Raw genomic sequence first — 21,891 nt, forward strand, 5'->3', positions numbered from 1 at the left:
ACATATGATGCTGCAGATTATAACTCCCAGTGTAGCTCCCCCTAGGACATATGATGCTGCAGATTATTACTCCCAGTGTAGCGCCCCCTAGGACATATGATGCTGCAGATTATAACTCCCAGTGTAGCTCCCCCTAGGACATATGATGCTGCAGATTATTACTCCCAGTGTAGCGCCCCCTAGGACATATGATGCTGCAGATTATTACCCCCAGTGTAGCTCCCCCTAGGACATATGATGCTGCAGATTATTACTCCCAGTGTAGCCCCCTAGGACATATGATGCTGCAGATTATTACTCCCAGTGTAGCTCCCCCTAGGACATATGATGCTGCAGATTATTACCCCCAGTGTAGCTCCCCCTAGGACATATGATGCTGCAGATTATTACTCCCAGTGTAGCCCCCTAGGACATATGATGCTGCAGATTATTACTCCCAGTGTAGCGCCCCCTAGGACATATGATCCTGCAGATTATTACTCCCAGTGTATCTCCCCTAGGACATATGATGCTGCAGATTATTACTCCCAGTGTAGCTCCCCCTAGGACATATGATGCTGCAGATTATTACTCCCAGTGTAGCTCCCCCTAGGACATATGATGCTGCAGATTATTACCCCCAGTGTAGCTCCCCCTAGGACATATGATGCTGCAGATTATTACTCCCAGTGTAGCTCCACCTAGGACATATGATGCTGCAGATTATTACCCCCAGTGTAGCTCCCCCTAGGACATATGATGCTGCAGATTATTACTCCCAGTGTAGCTCCCCCTAGGACATATGATGCTGCAGATTATTACCCCCAGTGTAGCTCCCCCTAGGACATATGATGCTGCAGATTATTACTCCCAGTGTAGCTCCCCCTAGGACATATGATGCTGCAGATTATTACTCCCAGTGTAGCTCCCCTAGGACATATGATCCTGCAGATTATTACTCCCAGTGTAGCGCCCCCTAGGACATATGATGCTGCAGATTATTACTCCCAGTATAGCTCCCCCTAGGACATATGATCCTGCAGATTATTACTCCCAGTGTATCTCCCCTAGGACATATGATGCTGCAGATTATTACTCCCAGTGTAGCTCCCCCTAGGACATGTGATGCTGCAGATTATTACTCCCAGTGTAGCTCCCCTAGGACATATGATGCTGCAGATTATTACTCCCAGTGTAGCTCCCCCTAGGACATATGATGCTGCAGATTATTACTCCCAGTGTAGCTCCCCCTAGGACATATGATGCTGCAGATTATTACTCCCAGTGTAGCTCCCCCTAGGACATATGATGCTGCAGATTATTACCCCCAGTGTAGCTCCCCCTAGGACATATGATGCTGCAGATTATTACCCCCAGTGTAGCTCCCCCTAGGACATATGATGCTGCAGATTATTACCCCCAGTGTAGCTCCCCCTAGGACATATGATGCTGCAGATTATTACTCCCAGTGTAGCTCCCCCTAGGACATATGATGCTGCAGATTATTACTCCCAGTGTAGCTCCCCCTAGGACATATGATCCTGCAGATTATTACTCCCAGTGTATCTCCCCTAGGACATATGATGCTGCAGATTATTACTCCCAGTGTAGCTCCCCCTAGGACATATGATGCTGCAGATTATTACCCCCAGTGTAGCTCCCCCTAGGACATATGATGCTGCAGATTATTACTCCCAGTGTAGCTCCCCCTAGGACATATGATGCTGCAGATTATTACCCCCAGTGTAGCTCCACCTAGGACATATGATGCTGCAGATTATTACTCCCAGTGTAGCTCCCCCTAGGACATATGATGCTGCAGATTATTACCCCCAGTGTAGCTCCACCTAGGACATATGATGCTGCAGATTATTACCCCCAGTGTAGCTCCACCTAGGACATATGATCCTGCAGATTATTACTCCCAGTGTAGCTCCCCCTAGGACATATGATGCTGCAGATTATTACCCCCAGTGTAGCTCCACCTAGGACATATGATCCTGCAGATTATTACTCCCAGTGTATCTCCCCTAGGACATATGATGCTGCAGATTATTACTCCCAGTGTAGCTCCCCCTAGGACATATGATGCTGCAGATTATTACCCCCAGTGTAGCTCCCCCTAGGACATATGATGCTGCAGATTATTACTCCCAGTGTAGCTCCCCCTAGGACATATGATGCTGCAGATTATTACTCCCAGTGTAGCTCCCCCTAGGACATATGATGCTGCAGATTATTACTCCCAGTGTAGCTCCCCCTAGGACATATGATGCTGCAGATTATTACTCCCAGTGTAGCTCCCCCTAGGACATATGATGCTGCAGATTATTACTCCCAGTGTAGCTCCCCCGAGGACATATGATGCTGCAGATTATTACCCCCAGTGTAGCTCCACCTAGGACATATGATGCTGCAGATTATTACCCCCAGTGTAGCTCCACCTAGGACATATGATCCTGCAGATTATTACTCCCAGTGTATCTCCCCTAGGACATATGATGCTGCAGATTATTACTCCCAGTGTAGCTCCCCCTAGGACATATGATGCTGCAGATTATTACCCCCAGTGTAGCTCCACCTAGGACATATGATCCTGCAGATTATTACTCCCAGTGTATCTCCCCTAGGACATATGATGCTGCAGATTATTACTCCCAGTGTAGCTCCCCCTAGGACATATGATGCTGCAGATTATTACCCCCAGTGTAGCTCCCCCTAGGACATATGATGCTGCAGATTATTACTCCCAGTGTAGCTCCCCCTAGGACATATGATGCTGCAGATTATTACTCCCAGTGTAGCTCCCCCTAGGACATATGATGCTGCAGATTATTACTCCCAGTGTAGCTCCCCCTAGGACATATGATGCTGCAGATTATTACTCCCAGTGTAGCTCCCCCTAGGACATATGATGCTGCAGATTATTACTCCCAGTGTAGCGCCCCCTAGGACATATGATGCTGCAGATTATTACTCCCAGTGTAGCTCCCTCTAGGACATATGATGCTGCAGATTATTACCCCCAGTGTAGCTCCACCTAGGACATATGATCCTGCAGATTATTACTCCCAGTGTATCTCCCCTAGGACATATGATGCTGCAGATTATTACTCCCAGTGTAGCTCCCCCTAGGACATATGATGCTGCAGATTATTACCCCCAGTGTAGCTCCCCCTAGGACATATGATGCTGCAGATTATTACTCCCAGTGTATCTCCCCCTAGGACATATGATGCTGCAGATTATTACTCCCAGTGTATCTCCCCTAGGACATATGATGCTGCAGATTATTACTCCCAGTGTAGCTCCCCCTAGGACATATGATGCTGCAGATTATTACTCCCAGTGTAGCTCCCCCTAGGACATATGATGCTGCAGATTATTACTCCCAGTGTAGCGCCCCCTAGGACATATGATGCTGCAGATTATTACTCCCAGTGTAGCTCCCCCTAGGACATATGATGCTGCAGATTATTACTCCCAGTGTAGCGCCCCCTAGGACATATGATGCTGCAGATTATAACTCCCAGTGTAGCTCCCCCTAGGACATATGATGCTGCAGATTATTACTCCCAGTGTAGCGCCCCCTAGGACATATGATGCTGCAGATTATTACCCCCAGTGTAGCTCCCCCTAGGACATATGATGCTGCAGATTATTACTCCCAGTATAGCCCCCTAGGACATATGATGCTGCAGATTATTACTCCCAGTGTAGCTCCCCCTAGGACATATGATGCTGCAGATTATTACCCCCAGTGTAGCTCCCCCTAGGACATATGATGCTGCAGATTATTACTCCCAGTGTAGCCCCCTAGGACATATGATGCTGCAGATTATTACTCCCAGTGTAGCGCCCCCTAGGACATATGATCCTGCAGATTATTACTCCCAGTGTATCTCCCCTAGGACATATGATGCTGCAGATTATTACTCCCAGTGTAGCTCCCCCTAGGACATATGATGCTGCAGATTATTACTCCCAGTGTAGCTCCCCCTAGGACATATGATGCTGCAGATTATTACCCCCAGTGTAGCTCCCCCTAGGACATATGATGCTGCAGATTATTACTCCCAGTGTAGCTCCCCCTAGGACATATGATGCTGCAGATTATTACTCCCAGTGTAGCTCCCCCTAGGACATATGATGCTGCAGATTATTACTCCCAGTGTAGCTCCCCTAGGACATATGATCCTGCAGATTATTACTCCCAGTGTAGCGCCACCTAGGACATATGATGCTGCAGATTATTACTCCCAGTGTAGCTTCCCCTAGGACATATGATCCTGCAGATTATTACTCCCAGTGTATCTCCCCTAGGACATATGATGCTGCAGATTATTACTCCCAGTGTAGCTCCCCCTAGGACATGTGATGCTGCAGATTATTACTCCCAGTGTAGCTCCCCTAGGACATATGATGCTGCAGATTATTACTCCCAGTGTAGCTCCCCCTAGGACATATGATGCTGCAGATTATTACTCACAGTGTAGCTCCCCCTAGGACATATGATGCTGCAGATTATTACCCCCAGTGTAGCTCCCCCTAGGACATATGATGCTGCAGATTATTACCCCCAGTGTAGCTCCCCCTAGGACATATGATGCTGCAGATTATTACCCCCAGTGTAGCTCCCCCTAGGACATATGATGCTGCAGATTATTACTCCCAGTGTAGCTCCCCCTAGGACATATGATGCTGCAGATTATTACTCCCAGTGTAGATCCCCCTAGGACATATGAGGCCTGCAGATTATTACTCCCAGTGTAGCTCCCCCTAGGACATATGATGCTGCAGATTATTACCCCCAGTGTAGCTCCCCCTAGGACATATGATGCTGCAGATTATTACTCCCAGTGTAGCTCCCCTAGGACATATGATGCTGCAGATTATTACTCCCAGTGTAGCTCCCCCTAGGACATATGATGCCTGCAGATTATTACTCCCAGTGTAGCTCCTCTAGGAAATATGATCCTGCAGATTATTACTCCCAGTGTAGCTCCACCTAGGACATATGATGCTGCAGATTATTACTCCCAGTGTAGCTCCTCTAGGAAATATGATCCTGCAGATTATTACTCCCAGTGTAGCTCCCCCTAGGACATATGATGCTGCAGATTATTACTCCCAGTGTAGCCCCCCCCTAGGACATATGATGCCTGCAGATTATTACCCCCAGTGTAGCTCCCCCTAGAACATATGATGCTGCAGATTATTACTCCCAGTGTAGCTCCCCTATGACATATGATGCTGCAGATTATTACTCCCAGTGTAGCACCCCCTAGGACATATGATCCTGCAGATTATTACTCCCAGTGTAGCTCCCCCTAGGACATATGATGCCTGCAGATTATTACTCCCAGTGTATCTCCCCCTAGGACATATGATGCTGCAGATTATTACTCCCAGTGTAGCTCCCCTAGGACATATGATGCTGCAGATTATTACTCCCAGTGTAGCTCCCTCTAGGATATATGATGCTGCAGATTATTACTCCCAATGTAGCTCCCCCTAGGACATATGATGCCTGCAGATTATTACTCCCAGTGTAGCTCCCCCTAGGACATGTGATGCTGCAGATTATTACCCCCAGTGTAGCTCTCCCTAGGACATATGATCCTGCAGATTATTACTCCCAGTGTAGCTCCCCCTAGGACATATGATGCTGCAGATTATTACCCCCAGTGTAGCTCCACCTAGGACATATGATGCTGCAGATTATTACTCCCAGTGTAGCTCCTCTAGGACATATGATGCTGCAGATTATTACTTCCAGTGTAGCTCCCCCTAGGACATATGATGCTGCAGATTATTACTCCCAGTGTAGCTCCCCCTAGGACATATGATGCTGCAGATTATTACTCCCAGTGTAGCTCCCCCTAGGACATATGATGCTGCAGATTATTACTCCCAGTGTAGCGCCACCTAGGACATATGATCCTGCAGATTATTACTCCCAGTGTAGCTCCCCCTAGGACATATGATGCTGCAGATTATTACTCCCAGTGTATCTCCCCTAGGACATATGATGCTGCAGATTATTACTCCCAGTGTAGCTCCCCCTAGGACATATGATCCTGCAGATTATTACTCCCAGTGTAGCTCCCCCTAGGACATATGATGCTGCAGATTATTACCCCCAGTGTAGCTCCACCTAGGACATATGATGCTGCAGATTATTACTCCCAGTGTAGCTCCCCTAGGACATATGATGCTGCAGATTATTACTTCCAGTGTAGCTCCCCTAGGACATATGATGCTGCAGATTATTACTCCCAGTGTAGCGCCCCCTAGGACATATGATCCTGCAGATTATTACTCCCAGTGTAGCTCCCCCTAGGACATATGATGCCTGCAGATTATTACTCCCAGTGTATCTCCCCCTAGGACATATGATGCTGCAGATTATTACCCCCAGTGTAGCTCCACCTAGGACATATGATGCTGCAGATTATTACTCCCAGTGTAGCTCCCCCTAGGACATATGATGCTGCAGATTATTACTCCCAGTGTATCTCCCCTAGGACATATGATGCTGCAGATTATTACTCCCAGTGTAGCTCCCCCTAGGACATATGATGCTGCAGATTATTACTCCCAGTGTAGCTCCCCCTAGGACATATGATCCTGCAGATTATTACTCCCAGTGTAGCTCCCCCTAGGACATATGATGCTGCAGATTATTACTCCCAGTGTAGCTCCCCCTAGGACATATGATGCTGCAGATTATTACTCCCAGTGTAGCTCCCCCTAGGACATATGATCCTGCAGATTATTACTCCCAGTGTAGCTCCCCCTAGGACATATGATCCTGCAGATTATTACTCCCAGTGTAGCTCCCCCTAGGACATATGATCCTGCAGATTATTACTCACAGTGTAGCTCCCCCTAGGACATATGATGCTGCAGATTATTACTCCCAGTGTAGCGCCCCCTAGGACATATGATCCTGCAGATTATTACTCCCAGTGTATCTCCCCCTAGGACATATGATGCTGCAGATTATTACTCCCAGTGTATCTCCCCTAGGACATATGATGCTGCAGATTATTACTCCCAGTGTAGCTCCCCCTAGGACATATGATGCTGCAGATTATTACTCCCAGTGTAGCTCCCCCTAGGACATATGATGCTGCAGATTATTACTCCCAGTGTAGCGCCCCCTAGGACATATGATGCTGCAGATTATTACTCCCAGTGTAGCTCCCCCTAGGACATATGATGCTGCAGATTATTACTCCCAGTGTAGCGCCCCCTAGGACATATGATGCTGCAGATTATAACTCCCAGTGTAGCTCCCCCTAGGACATATGATGCTGCAGATTATTACTCCCAGTGTAGCGCCCCCTAGGACATATGATGCTGCAGATTATAACTCCCAGTGTAGCTCCCCCTAGGACATATGATGCTGCAGATTATTACTCCCAGTGTAGCGCCCCCTAGGACATATGATGCTGCAGATTATTACCCCCAGTGTAGCTCCCCCTAGGACATATGATGCTGCAGATTATTACTCCCAGTGTAGCCCCCTAGGACATATGATGCTGCAGATTATTACTCCCAGTGTAGCTCCCCCTAGGACATATGATGCTGCAGATTATTACCCCCAGTGTAGCTCCCCCTAGGACATATGATGCTGCAGATTATTACTCCCAGTGTAGCCCCCTAGGACATATGATGCTGCAGATTATTACTCCCAGTGTAGCGCCCCCTAGGACATATGATCCTGCAGATTATTACTCCCAGTGTATCTCCCCTAGGACATATGATGCTGCAGATTATTACTCCCAGTGTAGCTCCCCCTAGGACATATGATGCTGCAGATTATTACTCCCAGTGTAGCTCCCCCTAGGACATATGATGCTGCAGATTATTACCCCCAGTGTAGCTCCCCCTAGGACATATGATGCTGCAGATTATTACTCCCAGTGTAGCTCCACCTAGGACATATGATGCTGCAGATTATTACCCCCAGTGTAGCTCCCCCTAGGACATATGATGCTGCAGATTATTACTCCCAGTGTAGCTCCCCCTAGGACATATGATGCTGCAGATTATTACCCCCAGTGTAGCTCCCCCTAGGACATATGATGCTGCAGATTATTACTCCCAGTGTAGCTCCCCCTAGGACATATGATGCTGCAGATTATTACTCCCAGTGTAGCTCCCCTAGGACATATGATCCTGCAGATTATTACTCCCAGTGTAGCGCCCCCTAGGACATATGATGCTGCAGATTATTACTCCCAGTATAGCTCCCCCTAGGACATATGATCCTGCAGATTATTACTCCCAGTGTATCTCCCCTAGGACATATGATGCTGCAGATTATTACTCCCAGTGTAGCTCCCCCTAGGACATGTGATGCTGCAGATTATTACTCCCAGTGTAGCTCCCCTAGGACATATGATGCTGCAGATTATTACTCCCAGTGTAGCTCCCCCTAGGACATATGATGCTGCAGATTATTACTCCCAGTGTAGCTCCCCCTAGGACATATGATGCTGCAGATTATTACTCCCAGTGTAGCTCCCCCTAGGACATATGATGCTGCAGATTATTACCCCCAGTGTAGCTCCCCCTAGGACATATGATGCTGCAGATTATTACCCCCAGTGTAGCTCCCCCTAGGACATATGATGCTGCAGATTATTACCCCCAGTGTAGCTCCCCCTAGGACATATGATGCTGCAGATTATTACTCCCAGTGTAGCTCCCCCTAGGACATATGATGCTGCAGATTATTACTCCCAGTGTAGCTCCCCCTAGGACATATGATCCTGCAGATTATTACTCCCAGTGTATCTCCCCTAGGACATATGATGCTGCAGATTATTACTCCCAGTGTAGCTCCCCCTAGGACATATGATGCTGCAGATTATTACCCCCAGTGTAGCTCCCCCTAGGACATATGATGCTGCAGATTATTACTCCCAGTGTAGCTCCCCCTAGGACATATGATGCTGCAGATTATTACCCCCAGTGTAGCTCCACCTAGGACATATGATGCTGCAGATTATTACTCCCAGTGTAGCTCCCCCTAGGACATATGATGCTGCAGATTATTACCCCCAGTGTAGCTCCACCTAGGACATATGATGCTGCAGATTATTACCCCCAGTGTAGCTCCACCTAGGACATATGATCCTGCAGATTATTACTCCCAGTGTAGCTCCCCCTAGGACATATGATGCTGCAGATTATTACCCCCAGTGTAGCTCCACCTAGGACATATGATCCTGCAGATTATTACTCCCAGTGTATCTCCCCTAGGACATATGATGCTGCAGATTATTACTCCCAGTGTAGCTCCCCCTAGGACATATGATGCTGCAGATTATTACCCCCAGTGTAGCTCCCCCTAGGACATATGATGCTGCAGATTATTACTCCCAGTGTAGCTCCCCCTAGGACATATGATGCTGCAGATTATTACTCCCAGTGTAGCTCCCCCTAGGACATATGATGCTGCAGATTATTACTCCCAGTGTAGCTCCCCCTAGGACATATGATGCTGCAGATTATTACTCCCAGTGTAGCTCCCCCTAGGACATATGATGCTGCAGATTATTACTCCCAGTGTAGCTCCCCCGAGGACATATGATGCTGCAGATTATTACCCCCAGTGTAGCTCCACCTAGGACATATGATGCTGCAGATTATTACCCCCAGTGTAGCTCCACCTAGGACATATGATCCTGCAGATTATTACTCCCAGTGTATCTCCCCTAGGACATATGATGCTGCAGATTATTACTCCCAGTGTAGCTCCCCCTAGGACATATGATGCTGCAGATTATTACCCCCAGTGTAGCTCCACCTAGGACATATGATCCTGCAGATTATTACTCCCAGTGTATCTCCCCTAGGACATATGATGCTGCAGATTATTACTCCCAGTGTAGCTCCCCCTAGGACATATGATGCTGCAGATTATTACCCCCAGTGTAGCTCCCCCTAGGACATATGATGCTGCAGATTATTACTCCCAGTGTAGCTCCCCCTAGGACATATGATGCTGCAGATTATTACTCCCAGTGTAGCTCCCCCTAGGACATATGATGCTGCAGATTATTACTCCCAGTGTAGCTCCCCCTAGGACATATGATGCTGCAGATTATTACTCCCAGTGTAGCTCCCCCTAGGACATATGATGCTGCAGATTATTACTCCCAGTGTAGCGCCCCCTAGGACATATGATGCTGCAGATTATTACTCCCAGTGTAGCTCCCTCTAGGACATATGATGCTGCAGATTATTACCCCCAGTGTAGCTCCACCTAGGACATATGATCCTGCAGATTATTACTCCCAGTGTATCTCCCCTAGGACATATGATGCTGCAGATTATTACTCCCAGTGTAGCTCCCCCTAGGACATATGATGCTGCAGATTATTACCCCCAGTGTAGCTCCCCCTAGGACATATGATGCTGCAGATTATTACTCCCAGTGTATCTCCCCCTAGGACATATGATGCTGCAGATTATTACTCCCAGTGTATCTCCCCTAGGACATATGATGCTGCAGATTATTACTCCCAGTGTAGCTCCCCCTAGGACATATGATGCTGCAGATTATTACTCCCAGTGTAGCTCCCCCTAGGACATATGATGCTGCAGATTATTACTCCCAGTGTAGCGCCCCCTAGGACATATGATGCTGCAGATTATTACTCCCAGTGTAGCTCCCCCTAGGACATATGATGCTGCAGATTATTACTCCCAGTGTAGCGCCCCCTAGGACATATGATGCTGCAGATTATAACTCCCAGTGTAGCTCCCCCTAGGACATATGATGCTGCAGATTATTACTCCCAGTGTAGCGCCCCCTAGGACATATGATGCTGCAGATTATTACCCCCAGTGTAGCTCCCCCTAGGACATATGATGCTGCAGATTATTACTCCCAGTATAGCCCCCTAGGACATATGATGCTGCAGATTATTACTCCCAGTGTAGCTCCCCCTAGGACATATGATGCTGCAGATTATTACCCCCAGTGTAGCTCCCCCTAGGACATATGATGCTGCAGATTATTACTCCCAGTGTAGCCCCCTAGGACATATGATGCTGCAGATTATTACTCCCAGTGTAGCGCCCCCTAGGACATATGATCCTGCAGATTATTACTCCCAGTGTATCTCCCCTAGGACATATGATGCTGCAGATTATTACTCCCAGTGTAGCTCCCCCTAGGACATATGATGCTGCAGATTATTACTCCCAGTGTAGCTCCCCCTAGGACATATGATGCTGCAGATTATTACCCCCAGTGTAGCTCCCCCTAGGACATATGATGCTGCAGATTATTACTCCCAGTGTAGCTCCCCCTAGGACATATGATGCTGCAGATTATTACTCCCAGTGTAGCTCCCCCTAGGACATATGATGCTGCAGATTATTACTCCCAGTGTAGCTCCCCTAGGACATATGATCCTGCAGATTATTACTCCCAGTGTAGCGCCACCTAGGACATATGATGCTGCAGATTATTACTCCCAGTGTAGCTTCCCCTAGGACATATGATCCTGCAGATTATTACTCCCAGTGTATCTCCCCTAGGACATATGATGCTGCAGATTATTACTCCCAGTGTAGCTCCCCCTAGGACATATGATGCTGCAGATTATTACTCACAGTGTAGCTCCCCCTAGGACATATGATGCTGCAGATTATTACTCACAGTGTAGCTCCCCCTAGGACATATGATGCTGCAGATTATTACCCCCAGTGTAGCTCCCCCTAGGACATATGATGCTGCAGATTATTACCCCCAGTGTAGCTCCCCCTAGGACATATGATGCTGCAGATTATTACCCCCAGTGTAGCTCCCCCTAGGACATATGATGCTGCAGATTATTACTCCCAGTGTAGCTCCCCCTAGGACATATGATGCTGCAGATTATTACTCCCAGTGTAGCTCCCCCTAGGACATATGATCCTGCAGATTATTACTCCCAGTGTATCTCCCCTAGGACATATGATGCTGCAGATTATTACTCCCAGTGTAGCTCCCCCTAGGACATATGATGCTGCAGATTATTACCCCCAGTGTAGCTCCCCCTAGGACATATGATGCTGCAGATTATTACTCCCAGTGTAGCTCCCCCTAGGACATATGATGCTGCAGATTATTACCCCCAGTGTAGCTCCACCTAGGACATATGATGCTGCAGATTATTACTCCCAGTGTAGCTCCCCCTAGGACATATGATGCTGCAGATTATTACCCCCAGTGTAGCTCCACCTAGGACATATGATGCTGCAGATTATTACCCCCAGTGTAGCTCCACCTAGGACATATGATCCTGCAGATTATTACTCCCAGTGTAGCTCCCCCTAGGACATATGATGCTGCAGATTATTACCCCCAGTGTAGCTCCACCTAGGACATATGATCCTGCAGATTATTACTCCCAGTGTATCTCCCCTAGGACATATGATGCTGCAGATTATTACTCCCAGTGTAGCTCCCCCTAGGACATATGATGCTGCAGATTATTACCCCCAGTGTAGCTCCCCCTAGGACATATGATGCTGCAGATTATTACTCCCAGTGTAGCTCCCCCTAGGACATATGATGCTGCAGATTATTACTCCCAGTGTAGCTCCCCCTAGGACATATGATGCTGCAGATTATTACTCCCAGTGTAGCTCCCCCTAGGACATATGATGCTGCAGATTATTACCCCCAGTGTAGCTCCACCTAGGACATATGATGCTGCAGATTATTACCCCCAGTGTAGCTCCACCTAGGACATATGATCCTGCAGATTATTACTCCCAGTGTATCTCCCCTAGGACATATGATGCTGCAGATTATTACTCCCAGTGTAGCTCCCCCTAGGACATATGATGCTGCAGATTATTACCCCCAGTGTAGCTCCACCTAGGACATATGATCCTGCAGATTATTACTCCCAGTGTATCTCCCCTAGGACATATGATGCTGCAGATTATTACCCCCAGTGTAGCTCCCCCTAGGACATATGATGCTGCAGATTATTACTCCCAGTGTAGCTCCCCCTAGGACATATGATGCTGCAGATTATTACTCCCAGTGTAGCTCCCCCTAGGACATATGATGCTGCAGATTATTACTCCCAGTGTAGCTCCCCCTAGGACATATGATGCTGCAGATTATTACTCCCAGTGTAGCTCCCCCTAGGACATATGATGCTGCAGATTATTACTCCCAGTGTAGCTCCCCCTAGGACATATGATGCTGCAGATTATTACTCCCAGTGTAGCGCCCCCTAGGACATATGATGCTGCAGATTATTACTCCCAGTGTAGCTCCCCCTAGGACATATGATGCTGCAGATTATTACCCCCAGTGTAGCTCCACCTAGGACATATGATCCTGCAGATTATTACTCCCAGTGTATCTCCCCTAGGACATATGATGCTGCAGATTATTACTCCCAGTGTAGCTCCCCCTAGGACATATGATGCTGCAGATTATTACCCCCAGTGTAGCTCCCCCTAGGACATATGATGCTGCAGATTATTACTCCCAGTGTAGCTCCCCCTAGGACATATGATGCTGCAGATTATTACTCCCAGTGTAGCTCCCCCTAGGACATATGATGCTGCAGATTATTACTCCCAGTGTAGCTCCCCCCAGGACATATGATGCTGCAGATTATTACCCCCAGTGTAGCTCCACCTAGGACATATGATGCTGCAGATTATTACCCCCAGTGTAGCTCCACCTAGGACATATGATCCTGCAGATTATTACTCCCAGTGTATCTCCCCTAGGACATATGATGCTGCAGATTATTACTCCCAGTGTAGCTCCCCCTAGGACATATGATGCTGCAGATTATTACCCCCAGTGTAGCTCCACCTAGGACATATGATCCTGCAGATTATTACTCCCAGTGTATCTCCCCTAGGACATATGATGCTGCAGATTATTACTCCCAGTGTAGCTCCCCCTAGGACATATGATGCTGCAGATTATTACCCCCAGTGTAGCTCCCCCTAGGACATATGATGCTGCAGATTATTACTCCCAGTGTAGCTCCCCCTAGGACATATGATGCTGCAGATTATTACTCCCAGTGTAGCTCCCCCTAGGACATATGATGCTGCAGATTATTACTCCCAGTGTAGCTCCCCCTAGGACATATGATGCTGCAGATTATTACTCCCAGTGTAGCTCCCCCTAGGACATATGATGCTGCAGATTATTACTCCCAGTGTAGCTCCCCCTAGGACATATGATGCTGCAGATTATTACTCCCAGTGTAGCTCCCCCTAGGACATATGATGCTGCAGATTATTACTGCCAGATGCAGAACTTTACATTTATCTAGATTCAACTTAATTTGCCAAGTGGACGCCCAAACACTCAGTTCGTCCAAATCAGCCTGTAATTCACAAACATCTTCCATAGACTGAACTATATTACATAGCTTGGTGTCATCTGCAAAAATAGAAATAGTACTACTACTCCCATCCTCTATGTCATTCATAAATAAGGTGAATAATAGTGGTCCCAGCACTGAACCCTGGGGTCACCACTTATTACCGGGGACCATTCAGAGTAGGAGTCATTGGCCACAACTCTCTGGATACGTCCTTGAGCCAATTCTCAATCCAATTACAAAATCTTTCTGAACCTCTAGTCCTTAATTTACCCATTAGACGTCTACGAGGGACAGTGATAAATGCCTTAGTTCAGTGGAGATTTATAAGGAGTGTGTTCTGTATGGTCAGGATTTTAGTCTCTGCATCTCTTATGGGAAGGGAGTGATGGGATATAATGAGGGGATTCCCTTCTATCAGCGCAGGGTCTGATTATTTCGCAGTCTGTTTTATGATCCTTCTGTGACTGAACTGATGACGTATGAAGAAGTTCTCACACATATACAATATATACAGCTGTCAGCGTCCCCTGCACTCTATAACATGCACTCCCTGTATATAAGAGCTGCCATGTTAGCTGCACTGCACCCTGGGAGCTGCGCTGTTACATTGTATCACTCTACAGCAGTTCAGGGGCTCATCCTTATAGGTGCAGGCACGTTCCAGGGTTACCCACTTAACACTTTGTGCCCAGAGCGGCGCCCCGGAACCTGCACGGTCACCCAGTACTCACACTGCACGGTGGGAAATCCCTCGGCGGCTGCGCTGGGGTTCATGGCCGCCCTTGGGACCCCCTCCTGCTGACTCAGGTATATTACAGGGGCTTTTCGGGGGGTTGTGAGGCCATTGATAGCTGTTATTAATGGAAGATGCTAGATCCTAGTAGGGTAAAGGACCTTTGATGATGTCATGATCATGTGATCGGTCACATGGTTGGGAGGAGTCGGTTGTGCTGGTGTAGTAGATACATGTGTTTGTCGTGAACCGGTAACGCAGGTTTCTAGGTTTCGTATCCTGAGAGCAGAACGATGCGGATTATTGCTGCAGATGATGGGTGGGTTTGGGTCTATAATGCTGGTGTGCGTGTCTTTGCGCAGCAGAGTGGTAGGTGTGGTAGTGGCTGTTCATCAGTATTTTGCACTTGTGCGACCTCCTCCATATAATATTGTGTCTTGTCTGCATCCTGCTGGGAACTGCTGTATAAACGGCCCTTGTATCAGGGGATATGGACTTTTTCAGTAATATTCATGCAATAGGCTGCAGCAGGTGTGTGAGAGACCGCGTGTAGCAGAGCTATGTGTGTGAGAGACCTCGTGCAGCAGAGCTGTGTGTGTCCGTGTGTAGCAGAGCTGTGTGTGAGAGAGAGACCACGTGCAGCAGAGCTATGCGAGTGAGAGACCTCGTGCAGCAGAGCTGTGTGTGTCCGTGTGTAGCAGGCTGTGTGTGTCCGTGTGTAGCAGAGCTGTGTGAGAGAGAGACCACGTGCAGCAGACTCCATGCAGATGTTGTGCCTGGTCAGATGCAAAACCAGAACCCGAGCGCTGTAAGGAGCGATGCAGCAACAACCGGCAGGTTTCCTGGCGCTTCTAGTTCTCACAACTTTACATGATCTCTATTGGTGCCCTTGAATTCAGAAAGAAAAAAATTTGGATTTTCGTGGGCTCATAAAGCACGATGTTTATTAAGTATTTTAAAGTATTCATATTTTATTTGGTGCAGTAATAAAAAAATCTAGCTAAACGTTTTGGGGTGGAACTAACCCCTTCCTCGTGCTTGTACACCAGTATGGTGGATGTTACAGCAGGTAAGTATATTTACTAGACATAAGTTAGAAATAACCGAAGTTCAGGTTAGATTTAGAATATGTGGCAGTGAGCGCGGCAGCGAGTGTGAGTGCAGTAGCAAGTGTGAGCGTGGCAGTGAGCGTGGCAGCGGCAGTGAGTGCGGTAGCGCTGTCGTCGGCTCAAAGGGTTACTGCAGACAGATGAAATCTAGTCCCGTCAAGAAGTGTATGTACTTCAACAGCTCAATAGTGTTATACTACAGGAGGTATTTTTGAGAAAATAAATAATACACTATATACACTACCGTTCAAAAGTTTAGGGTCACTTGGAAATTTCCTTATTTTTGAAAGAAAAGCACAGTTTTTTTCAATGAGGATAACATTAAATGAATCAGAAATCCACTCTATACATTGTTAATGTGCTAAATGACTATTCTAGCTGCAAACGTCTGGTTTTTAATGCAATATCTACATAGGTGTATAGAGGCCCATTTCCAGCAACCATCACTCCAGTGTTCTAATGGTACATTGTGTTTGCTAACAGTGTTAGAAGGCTAATGGATGATTAGAAAACACTTGAAAACCTTTGTGCAATTATGTTAGCACCGCTGTAAACAGTTTTGCTGTTTAGAGGAGCTATAAAACTGACCTTCCTTTGAACTAGTTGAGAATCTGGAGCATTACATTTTGTGGGTTCGATTAAACTCTCCAAATGGCTAGAAAAAGAGAGCTTTCATGTGAAACTCGACAGTCTATTCTTGTTCTTAGAAATGAAGGCTATTCCATGCGAGAAATTGCCAAGAAACTGAAGATTTCCTACAACGGTGTGTACGACTCCCTTCAGAGGACAGCACAAACAGGCTCTAACCAGAGTAGAAAGAGAAGTGGGAGGCCCCGCTGCACAACTGAGCAACAAGACAAGTACATTAGAGTCTCTAGTTTGAGAAATAGACGCCTCACAGGTGCTCAACTGGCAGCTTCATTAAATAGTACCCGCAAACCGCCAGTGTCAACGTCTACAGTGAAGAGGCGACTCCGGGATGCTGGCCTTCAGGGCAGAGTGGCAAAGAAAAAGCCATATCTGAGACTGGCTAATAAAAGGAAAAGATTAATATGGGCAAAAGCACAGACATTGGACAGAGGAAGATTGGAAAAAAGTGTTATGGACAGACGAATGGAAGTTTGAGGTGTTTGGATCACACAGAAGAACATTTGTGAGAAGCAGAACAACGGAAAAGATGCTAGAAGAGTGCCGGACGCCATCTGTCAAGCATGGTGGAGGTCATGGGATGGTCTGGGGTAAAGTGGGAGATTTGTACAAGGTAAAAGGGATTGTGAATAAGGAAGGCGATCACTCCGCAACGCCATGCCATACCCTGTGGACAGCGCTTGATTGGAGCCAATTTCATCCTACAACAGGACAATGACCCAAAGCACCTCCAAATGATGCAGGAACTATTTAGGGAAGAAGCCGGCAGCTGGTATTCTATCTGTAATGGAGTGGCTAGCGCAGTCACCAGATCTCAACCCCATAGAGCTGTTGTGGGAGGAGCTTGACCGTATGGTACGCAAGAAGTGCCCATCAAGCCGATCCAACTTGTGGGAGGGGCTTCTGGAAGCATGGGGGGAAATGTCTCCCGATTACCTCAGCAAATTAACAGCTAGAATGCCAAAGGTCTGCAATGCTGGAATTGCTGCAAATGGAGCGACCAAAGCAAAGTCTGAAGGAGAAAATTATTATTTGAAATAAAAATCATTATTTCTAACCTTGTCAATGTCTGGACTAGATTTTCTAGTCATTTTGAAACTCATTTGATAAATATAAGTGTGAGTTTTCATGGAAAACACAAAATTGTCTGGGTTACCCCAAACTTTTGAACGGTAGTGTATGTATGAACAACCAGAATATAGGAGCTTCACCGTAGCATGCAATATGGGTGCTATCCTCAGGGGAAACTTGACGTGAGACCCCCAAATACGCACAGCCACAATCCAAAGAAAGAGAGGCAGCACTCCAGTGTTATAAAAATCCTAAATTTTTATTGACCCAACTTTTAGGCAACGTTTCACCTTCCCATTGAAGGCATTTTCAAGCTGTGAATGTGTGCGCCTCAAGCATTTAAATAGTGTGCGAAAGTACATGTTGGCAATGTATGATAATCAGGCATGATTACGTTTTTAAAGTGCAATACAATAATACAACATACAAATACTGTAATTGATATAACAATCATGTGAAACAATAGTATAATAACAATTGAGCAATAATAAAGATACATGCATGTGCAATAAAGTGTCAATCATCATGTTACGAGTCACAGCTGCACTCACCCCAAGTCGCTGCGAACAACACACCTGTTTAAGTTTTAAAGTATTAAAGGTAATACAATATTACCGTCATGACGATCTCGGCGTTCATTAGAATCCACCGCGCACGCTCACATACTCATTTCCGGATTCCACTGTTAACCAATCGGATAATAGACTGGGCAACTTATGGACAAAAGGTCATCTGGTACAGTGCGTCACGCGCGCATGCACACTAGTTAGACTGAGACCTCTATCGCCACCTTGGAAAAGGTAAGTATCACCCTGAATGACTCTACCTTATACTGTAATAGAATAAATTCTAAAACATATGTTGCAACCGAAACTCAAGCGCATAAGATAGAATTGGTAACTCTGTTTATACATTACAATAAGAGACAAAACTATGTATTATTATTTATGAAAGAAACGCTCAATTTAGGTTCTCAGAACTGGACCCTACGGGTTCTTACGACCAATGGGGGTTCAAGTGTAATCATAATACTTAATACCGATTGGAGGAACTAGTTTCACACAAGATATGGATGACGGATGTGAGAACATGCATAAATGGGATTCTATACAATAACATGACCGTCATGACATAGCAAATATTTTCAAATCAGTCGTGTTCATCTCGACCAGTGCGTGCACAGCCAACTCCCGACAATAATCTGTGAAAAAAATAAGTAAATATAAATACAGTGAAAATTACCCAATTTGGCTCGCTACAATATGAAATAAATATATATCACATCCTGCCTATAACTAAAAATCTGACAACTCGACATAGAAAAGGGGATTTGAGCAAATGATCTTTACTGAAATATTTAGAGGCTATGTACGATCTCCACCTATAGTTGTTTTGTTATAAAAATGTATTTATTTCCTGAACACATTCAATGGATAATCCACATTCAAACCATGTGGAGCCAATGTGTCCATTTCACTTCCCGTTGTTTTAATCGAAGTTCTCTATCGCTATAAGAACTAACCATAGTGATCCTGTTGCTTTTCTCGGCTCAGTTCATCACTGCAGTCCTATCCATATGCCTCCTTATTATTTTCTTAGGATATCCTCTCTTAATAAACTTGACATATCCCTCAGTCTCAAATCTAGATTCTCTGGGTCTGCAACGATTCTTTTCACCCGAAGTAGCTGACTCAAAGGTAATGAGTCAACCATTTTTCTTGGATGAAAACTGTCATACAACAAAAAGTTGTTGCAATCTGTAGACTTGACATATAGGTCTGTGCTTAATTTGTCACGACACGTAAACAGTGGTATCCAAGAACTGGATGGCTTCAGCAGAATGGAACCTTGTAAACTTGATATCTTGATCCATATCATTAAGGAAAATGAAAAAATCTTCCAAAGATGGAAGATCTCCAGTCCAAATGGTGAAAACGTCGTCTATGTATCGCCACCACCTCAATACATTACAGAAGTGGTGGGACACCTAGACGAACGTTTCCTCCACATCTGCCATGACAATATTGGCGTATGTGGGTGCCATATTGGCCCCCATGGCTGTTCCTCTCAACTGTAGATAAAATTTGTCGTCAAACACAAAGTGATTATTCTTTAAGACAATATCTAGGAGAGCTAAAATGAATTCCCTACAATTGTCTGAATAAGCTGTTGTGTCAATATCTTTTTTCACACTAGCCAAACCTCCTATCATGATTAATAGATGTGTACAAGCTTGTTACATCAAAAGACACAAGTTTTATATTTGCGGGAACTGTAACCTCACTGATCTTTGTCAAGAAAACCGATGTATCTCTAATATAAGATTTGGAATCTGTCGCAAATCTTCTCAAGAATTTATCCAAAAAGATAGCTGTTGGACTGAGGAGGGAATCTCTCCCTGAGACAATGGGTCTACCAGGGGGTGACTCTAAATTTTTATGAATTCTAGGCAGAATATAAAGTGAAGGGGTCACAGGGTGGCACGGTATTAGGTATGTGTGTAAATCCCTATCTATCAAGTCAATGACATAAGCGTTGTCAATGACAATCTACATCCCTTTGAGGATCTGTGTCTTAGGATCTACCTCAACACACTTATATACTGGATCATCACTTAACTGACGTCTGATCTCTCCAATATATAGGGTTCGATCCATAATCAATAATCAATCCTTTAAGTGCACAAAACTCTTCAAAAGACATATTTTTAGATTTCACAGAATGGTGATTTCTGGGCCATTCTCCTTTCATTTCTTCTGTCTTTCATTACACTGGAGACAAATGTCTCAACCACATTTAAATTACCCGGAGGCTGAAAATTACTTCTATTAAACAAACCCCATTCTTTTAAGGTTAATTCAATTCTAGTTGCGTCATCCGATACGATTTGAGACGGGTCTCTATGTGAGAACCAGGTTTTTAACCTCATACTTCTAAAAAAATTATATAGGTCTATATCTAGATGCAACCAGTCAACCTGAGGGGTTGGACAGAAGGATAAGCCCTTGTTAAAGAGGCTCTGTCACCAGATTCTCAAATCCCTATCTCCTATTGCATGTGATCGGCGCTGCAATGTAGAGAACAGTAACGTTTTGTTTTTTTGCCAAGTTATGACCTTTTTTACATATATGCAAATTAGCTTTGAAATGGACAACTGGGCGTGTATTGTGTTTGTAACTGGGCGTGTTTACTTGTTTTACTAACTGGGCGTTGTGATTAGAAGTGTATGATGCTGACGAATCAGTGACCAATCAGCATCATGCACTCCTCCATTCATTTACACAGCACATAGTGTTCTTACTAGAACGATCTGCAGCCACATACACAAGTGTCCTGATAATGAATACACATGAAATCCAGCCTGGATGTCATGTGTATTCAGAATCCTGACACTTCTGAATCTTTTCTGTGAGATTCCAGCAAGGGAAACGAAATCTCGTTTACCTCGTAATCTCGCGAGATTACGCGTGGCTTGCTGGAATCTCACAGAAAAGATTCAGAAGTGTCAGGATTCTGAATACACATGACGTCCAGGCTGGATTTCATGTGTATTCATTATCAGGACACTTGTGTATGTGGCTGCAGATCATGTTCTAGTAAGAACGCTGTGCTGCTTGTAAATGAATGGAGAGGAGTGTATGACGCTGACTGGTCACGGATTGGTCAGCGTCATACACCTAAACACGCCCAGTTAAAAACACAATACACGTCCAGTTGGACATACAAAAAAAACACGGCCAGTTGTCCATTTAAAACCTAATTTGCATATATATAAAATAGCTCATAACTTGGCCAAAAATGAACGTTTTTCAAAAAAACAAAACGTTACTGTTATCTACATTGCAGCGCCGATCATATGCAATAGGAGATGGGGATTGGAGAATCTGGTGACGGAGCCTCTTTAAATTATCCCTCTTTGTGGACGACGTTTTGCTTACCCTTCGCACTTACATACCACTCTCCCTAATCT

General features: G+C 45.7%; 2 protein-coding genes across 2 annotated transcripts in view; one reads left to right on the top strand and one right to left on the bottom strand.

Moving 5' to 3' along the window:
- Positions 1–15,249, bottom strand: part of ZFP64 (ZFP64 zinc finger protein) — a 34,048-nt gene extending 18,799 nt beyond the window's left edge. Inside the window, exon 1 of the mRNA XM_075845456.1 lies at positions 15,092–15,249. Coding sequence (XP_075701571.1) covers positions 15,092–15,134 — 43 coding nt within the window. The 5' untranslated portion in view covers positions 15,135–15,249. The remainder of the gene's footprint in view (positions 1–15,091) is intronic.
- TSHZ2 (teashirt zinc finger homeobox 2) overlaps positions 1–21,891 on the top strand; it is an 863,437-nt gene that overhangs the window by 386,552 nt on the left and 454,994 nt on the right. The window lies entirely within an intron of this gene.

The sequence above is a fragment of the Rhinoderma darwinii genome, chromosome 13, assembly GCF_050947455.1.
Source record: "Rhinoderma darwinii isolate aRhiDar2 chromosome 13, aRhiDar2.hap1, whole genome shotgun sequence".
NCBI classification, from domain to species: Eukaryota; Metazoa; Chordata; class Amphibia; order Anura; family Rhinodermatidae; genus Rhinoderma; species Rhinoderma darwinii.